The sequence below is a fragment of the Ictidomys tridecemlineatus genome, assembly GCF_052094955.1.
Source record: "Ictidomys tridecemlineatus isolate mIctTri1 chromosome 12 unlocalized genomic scaffold, mIctTri1.hap1 SUPER_12_unloc_7, whole genome shotgun sequence".
NCBI lineage: Eukaryota > Metazoa > Chordata > Mammalia > Rodentia > Sciuridae > Ictidomys > Ictidomys tridecemlineatus.
This window is the reverse complement of record NW_027520965.1, coordinates 297039-304318: the sequence shown is the minus strand read 5'-3', so window position 1 is coordinate 304318 and position 7280 is coordinate 297039. Positions and strand designations below refer to the sequence as shown.

At 40.1% G+C, this 7280-nt stretch overlaps 1 protein-coding gene across 1 annotated transcript; it reads left to right on the top strand.

Annotated features, from left to right (window-relative positions):
• The first annotated feature begins 1565 nt into the window (after positions 1-1565).
• LOC144372357 (mitoregulin-like) lies at positions 1566-4977 on the top strand. The gene is made up of 2 exons (XM_078035760.1): positions 1566-1792; positions 4905-4977. Exon 1 carries the CDS (start codon positions 1614-1616, stop codon positions 1782-1784), a length of 171 nt encoding a protein of 56 aa, XP_077891886.1. The 5' UTR covers positions 1566-1613; the 3' UTR covers positions 1785-1792; positions 4905-4977.
• Positions 4978-7280: the final 2303 nt, after the last annotated feature.

Here is a 7280-nt window from a genome sequence, read left to right as displayed (position 1 = left end):
TGGCAATTTGAAGGGGGTGGGGTGTGGTCAGAATCTTGTGATTCTGAGCTCTCAACTTGTAGTATCTGACACTATTTTCAGATAGAATTGGAGGACATTCAACTGCTGGTGTTCACTGCAGAACTGGTTGGTGTGTGGGGCTTCTCCCACATCTGATGTCTGAAGTACTGAGCGTCTGCATAAGAGGTGGTTGGTACTGAAAACCAGAGTGGGAAAGTGTTTTCCCACACTGTGTAACACATTGTTGCAAACTTTGCAACTTAAAACAATACACCCTTATTCTCTCACACTTTCCATGGGCCAGGAGTCTTTAGCTAGGTCCTCTGTTAAAAGTTTCACAAGGCTGCAACTAAGGTGCCAGGCTGTGTTTTCATCTGGAGGCCCCAGTGAGGAAAATGTGCTTCCAAGCTCATTCAGGTTGCAGACAGCTGGTTTATTTGTGATTGTAGGATAAAGGATCTAGCTGTTAGCTTGGAGCACCCCGCCATTCCCAGGGGTCACTCACAGTTCTTTGATGTCAACTCCTTCAACACTTCCACCCTCTTCATCAAGCTGTAAGGAAAGTCTTCAATGTAACATAAAGCAATCATAGGTAACACCGTATCACCTTTGCTTTATTCTATTAGTTATAAGCAAGTCTCTGGATCTGCACACTTAAGTGCCTGAACACCAGGAAGTGGGACACGCAGGATCACAGACCTGTATCATTAGACGTGTGTGTGCCCCTCATCTCAACAATTCTGTCTCCTGTTAGCTCTGGCATAGCGTGGCTAGTGTGACAAAAGAACTTCATTTTCTTTTTAAATTTTTTTTTTTTGGTTGTTGACAGACCTTTATTTTATTTATTTTTTATGCAGTGCTTAGAATCAAACCCTGTGCCTCACACACGCTGGGCAAGAGCGCTTCCACTGGGCCCCAGCCCCAGCCCCAGCCCTAAGAACTTCATTTTCAATTTAAAGAAATCTAATGATCAATTTAATTTAAAAACCCATAGTAAACTCAGTTTCAGGAAAAAAAATTTTTGTGTAAGTAAATGAGACTTCTTTTTCAACTGTAAATTTTATAAAATTAGATACAGATCACATATCTCCACTGAAAACTCAGTGTTTAAAAAGTATGATTGATGTTAATTGTAAAGATATACATCAAGTTTCAAAGACAATACGAAAACCAGAAATCTCTTAAATAATTTCCAAACTGATGTTGAAATGATAAGATATATTATTAAAAACAATTTTATCTGCTTGTACTTATTTTTAAAGAAACGAGTTACCAGAGGATTTTAAGTTGCACACGTGGTTCAAATTCTATTGCTGAGCAAAAATAAAGAGGTGCTGAGCTTACACTTGGCAAGACACCAATGTCAGCTAATAGTGCAAAAAAACATCTGATTAATGATAGATGGGACACTGTGGAGGGCTCAGAGGGGTGCAGACGGGCTCTCCAAGCGCTGGGAAGGTCTCTGGAGAAGGCCGACCTGTTGCTGACACACCCAGCAGGACGCCCTGCCCAAGCTGCTGCTCCGCCGGCTCTTCGCCCGGTGCCCGCTGTGAACACAACGTTGCTTGACCCTCGCGCAGCGCCATAGGCCGTGGTGCACGCCGGCGGCCGCGATGGCGGACGTGTCGGAAAGGACGCTGCAGGTGTCGATGCTGGTGGCTTTCGCCTCCGGAGTGCTCCTCGGCTGGCAGGCGAACCAGCTAAGGAGGCGCAACCTGGACTGGAGGAAGCAGAGGCTGCAGGACAAGCTGACGACGACGCAGAAGAAGCTGGACCTGGCCTGAAGCAGCAGGTACGGTGGGGCCGGGCGCACCGCGGGGTGGGCGAGGGGGCGCGGGGCGCCGCGGCGCTTTCCTCCCAGGGACCCCACTCCCTGGGAGCCGGCGTCCGACCCAAATGCTCCGCACCCGCGACCTCCCCGCGCCAAACCCCGCTCCAGCCCACGCTAAACCCCGCGCGAAACCCCGCTCCAGCCCGCGCTGCGCCCAGTCGGGCCAGCCACGGAACCTCCCGACCGTCCAGGACAGACCGCGTCCCCCGCCCTGACGGCCCCCAGCCGCAGGGTCTGCAGCCCAGGGCTGCGCTGGAGCTGCCCTACCCACGCCCGCTCCGCGCTTTCCGGGGTCCCTGTCCCTGGAGCCACCGCTCTTGGGGCCCAAGCCTCAGGAAGAGTCCTAATGTGTCAGGACTGCAGGACCTGGAGGGCGAGCAGGGACGTTAACTAGAGGACACACAAGTGATGTCAGCATGAAAGTTAACTTAAAAGATAAACCAGTGGCAAAGGAGATGAACTCTCCCAAAGACTGTGAAAATGGCCACTCTCAGTCTTGGGGAAGGCGTGACCGGCCTGGCACCTAGGCTCGCTGCTCCAGGGTGTCAGGTTCAGCTTTCTGGAAAGCACTGTGATGGAGGTGTAGCCCATGTGCATGCGCCCAGGCTGGGTAGTGGAGTTCCAGAAACCTGCCCTATGTAATAATGAAACATTGGGACAGAGATTGATAGATAGTAAAAGTACTGGTCTCATTGTTGCTTAATAGAAAAAATGATACACTTTAATGAGAAGGAATAGGGGAATGATGGAATATAATAATACTATTACTAAACTTTTATTAAATGTTAATGTGTTAGGGAAAATATTTGTGATCAAATGGCAAGTTAACAAAACCAAAACGGAATAAAAGGTATCTTAATGACGTTTTTCTATATATAGTACATGAAAAAGATATAAAAGAAAACATGCTGAAATGGTAATTCTGTGGTGGAATGCTGGGAGTAGTGTTTTTTCTCATTTTTAAGTACACCGAATGCCTATGCCTTTTTTTTTTCCAGTACTGAGATTGAACCCAGGTGTGCCCTATCACTGAGCCACATCCCAGCTCTTTTATTATTTATTTGTTTTTGTGGCACTGGGGATAAGTCTGGGGCCTTGTGCATGCTAGGCATGTAAGTGCTCCACCAGTGAGCCACATCCCTAGCCCTTTTCATTTTTTATTGTGACACAGAGTCTGGCTAAATTGTTGGGGCTGGCCTTGAACTTGTGATCCTCCTGCCTTAGCCTCCATAGTAGCTGGGATTATAGGTGTGTGCCATTTCATCCCAGGTCTATTACCTTGCGAGAAAAATAAAGTAAATAGCAATTAATAGGTTCATTTTTTTTGATTCTTTATCAGTTTGCTAATTTTATTTTGTAAAAAGGATCTATTGCCAAGATTTTTACTCTAAATAAAATTATTTTATATCAGTTAAAAATAAGCCAGGCATGGTGATGCAGGCCTGTAATCCCAGCAGCTCTGGAGGCTGAGGCAGGAGGATGGTGACTTCAAAGCCAGCCTCAGCAAAAATGAGGTGCTATACAACTCAGTGAGACTGTCTCTAAATAAAATACAAAATAGGGCCGGGGTCATGTGCCCCTGAGTTCAATCCCTGGTACCTAAAAAGAATTAAAAAAAATAAATTTTAAAATGTACCAAAGAATTTGGCACATAAATATTTAAGTGACTTTGTATTGGAATCACAGTGGTACAGCAAAAGCAAAATTGTCTCCTGGTAGAAATGAAAAATAAAACTTGATGGAGTATTGACTTACTTACTGGTAACTTACTGTGGTTCTGCACTTAATTTTAAATTTAGTAGGACATTAAGAGAACCAGGAAATTTTTCAAAAGTAAACTATAAAAGCAGTTAGTAAAGCAAAAATAAAAGATGATTACAAAATTATTCAACTTGGGGACAAATTGATTCAGGAACCACTTGATACCTTGAATATCTGGAAAGGACGTTTTAATAGTATTAGCTCATTCTTTCTTGTATCCATAAAAGAGACCTGAAAAGAAAGTGGACGGGGCTGGGGATGTGGCTCAAGCACTAATGTGCTCACCTGGCATGCGCTGGGGGCGCTGGGTTCTATCCTCAGCACCACATAAAAATAAAATAAAGATGTTGTGTCCACCGAAAAGTAAAAAATAAATATTAAATTTTTTTTCTCTCTCTCTCACTCAAAAAAAAAAAAAAAAGAAAGTGGAATAAATTTCCAGCATGGTATCCATGGGACAAGGAATCATCTTCCTATTTGGGTCACTGAGTGTGTGAATTTTGTAAATAACTCAGGTGGATGCCAAATAATAAGGACAGAGAAGAAGCTAGTGGAATTTACTTTTTTATCTACTCTATCTTTTGCACATAATCTGCAGAAAAGAAACCAAAGAAAGATGTGCCTTTTTGGAAGGGTACATTGAAAAAGATGCAAGTAGTCTTTAGTAACACAGGAAGTCAGGACAAAGTCATGTAACATTCGATGCAATGAATACTATTTGGTAATAAGGAATAAACTTATGATACAACAGTGTGGAAGCATAACATTACATGGTTCATGTAGACAAGAGTTCATACTGTACAAGTTCATTTATGTAAAAGTTCAAGAGCAGGCAAAATTTAGGGTGGACAAAAATCAAGACAAGTTTGTCTCAGGAGGAATGGGATGAAATTTACTAGAAAGGACATTGGAGTTCTTCTATGAGGTTTCAGTTATAAACACACGTTTGTCAAAATGCAGCAGATATACCCTTTAGGTTTGTGCATGTCTTTGTATGTTTTACATCAAATATTCAGCTCTCTTAGTGGTACCTATAGCACATTATTTAGGGGGCAGTGTATTGGTGACTGCGGTTGACTTCAAAATGCATAAAAATAAAGTGGGTTGATGGATAGATAGACTAAATAAGTAGGGTAAAATGTGAACAGTAGAATCGAGGTAGTAGCATATAGGTATTTGCTATAAAATTCTTTCGACTTTATTGTATGCCTAAAAGTGTTTATTTCATAAGGGGAGAAAAGTAAATAGACATAACTGAAATGTAAGAACCATAACTTAATATGATGTTTTAAACTGTCTTCGTTTGCCGTAGGTTGATAGTCTGCTTTCTGAGAGCTGATTGAAAGAAGCTCTAGAACCTAATAAAAGTTGAGATATTTACCAAAGGTAAAGTATGCTCAATTATTGGGTTTTCTCGGGACTAAGCTTATATCTCAATGAGTTGGATTTAAGGCACAGAAGTTGTTTGAGACTTTCTTGCCCTCTTTCCCTTCCTTTCTTGCTTTTTCTTTTTATTTATCTCTGTTTCACCCGAAAGACAAAATAATAATGGTAGATAATATTGAGGTAACAGTGAATAAGATTTTCTAAAATGTACTTTTAAATATTTCCTATCATTATCTAAATCTACCTGGTCTTAATTTGAAATGATAAGATCAAATAAAGAATAGTAAATATTAAAAAGAAGTACCCTTCATTTATTTTATACCCTGTGTGTGCCGGGCATTATAGTCTGTACTCCTTAAACTTTTTCTTAAATTTTTTCAATAATACCATAGGTACTTATTAACATAAATAACAAAATCAAGGCTCACAGCAGTTAGTTAATGCATATAGCATTACTTGGCTTTAAGACACTAAAGTTGGGAGCCTATGAAAATGTTTTAAGGTGGCTAAGAAATGCAGAATTCCTGAAGCAAGGGAGAGCACTTGAGAACCTCAGAGGTGCAGGGTTTAGTCCATTACAACCAAATGGAAGGATTGCAGGGTGATGTCATGAAGGTCTAGAAGGAACCAGCTACACCTAGTGGTTGTGGGCTTGTTGCTATTGTGCAGCAACTAAAATCTGCTCAGAATGCACTGTGGTGGCTCACGCAGAATTACCCTAGGCCCTTGGCTCATGTAGCCCAGAAATGATCAGAAATCTTGCTAGAAGCAATTTGTCTTTGCTTGGGATAATGACATTTAATTTTCTTGAAAAGATACTGTGTTCTCTATATGAGTAAGTAGTTTCTGGTTTTAATCCCTGGGAAATTTTAACATTAAATAGACATAACGAACTAAACTGAACTAGACTGTTAACACTTTTGCATTAAGTTCAGAACATCATTAAGTAAATCTGCAAATTTGGGGGTATTTAAAGACTCTATAGCATTCAGAAGAACATGAGAAGGGGCACCAGGAGATAAATAGTAAATACTTAAGTAATAAGACCATGGGGAAGAAAAGAAAAGAGCATGAGATTCTTTCTATTAACTTAAATTATTTATTAGAAGTATTTGGAAAAGTTTTACTTAAGCCAGCAATTCAAAGTGCCTAAAGGAAAAGTAAAATATAAATAATTTTTAAAATGTCAAATGGAATTTAATTTACCATTATTGGCAGGATTGATTTTTTAAGGAATTATTTCAAATTAAGTTAATTAATAATAGTGAAGAAAATAATAAAGGTAATTGTGCTTGCTTTGCTAGATTTAAAAACAAAATAATATATACAGACTATATTTGAAGCCCTGGGGAAAGCTAAGTTTTGAATTTTCTTTTAAAAAATATTAAGCGTTGGGGCTGGGGATGTGGCTCAAGCGGTAGCATGCTTGCCTGGCATGCCTGGTGCGCTGGGTTGGATCCTCAACACCACATAAAAATAAAATAAAGATGTTGTGTCCACCAAAAACTAAAAAATAAATATTAAAAATTCATTTTCTCTCTCTCTCTCTCTCTCTCTCTCTCTCTCTCTCTCTCTCTCTCTCTCAAAATAAAAAATATTAAGTGTTTATGGGGAAAAGAGATTGAACCCAGGCCCCTTTGCCACATGGTTACATCCCTCGTCCTTTTTATTTTTTTCTTCTGTGACAAGGACTTGTTAAGTTGCCCTGGCTGGCCTCAGACTTTCAATCCTCCTCCTCAGCCTCTGGAGTTTCTGGGATTGTAGATGTGTGACACTCCGCCTGGCAATAATACGTATTTTTAAGCCATAGTTAGCTTGTGAATAAAATGATCCCTTCACAGTCCCTTAAAAATTCACACTGATGTTTGCAAGTCTGAAAATGTCATTTTGCCCTTATGTTTGATTAATAGTTAGCTGGTTATAGAATTTAAAATAATTGCTACTAAAACTTTTGAAGGCATTGTTGAGTTTTCTTTGCATGCAGTGATGCTGGTAAGTCCAATTATCGTTCCTTAATAATTAGCCTGTTGACTTTTCAGCCTTGGTGTTTTGAAATTTTAGCAGAATATATTTTGGCATTGTTTTTATCTGTTTAGCACCGAGTGGATAGTTTCACTTTGAAAACTCATATATTTCTCATGAGCTCTGGGAAATTTTATTTTACTAAAGATCACTTCTTTACTTCCATTTATTTATTTTTTCTGAAACATCTTTTAGTCGGGTATTGAATATCTTGGATAGATTGTCTAGGTTTCTAAACCTCTCATGAATACTTTTGTTGCTTGTCTTTTTCTTATGCCTG

What these genes read in the sequence shown, in the direction of transcription:
- LOC144372357 (XM_078035760.1), top strand. Translation starts at nt 1,614, where the DNA reads ATGGCGGACGTGTCGGAAAGGACGCTGCAGGTGTCGATGCTGGTGGCT.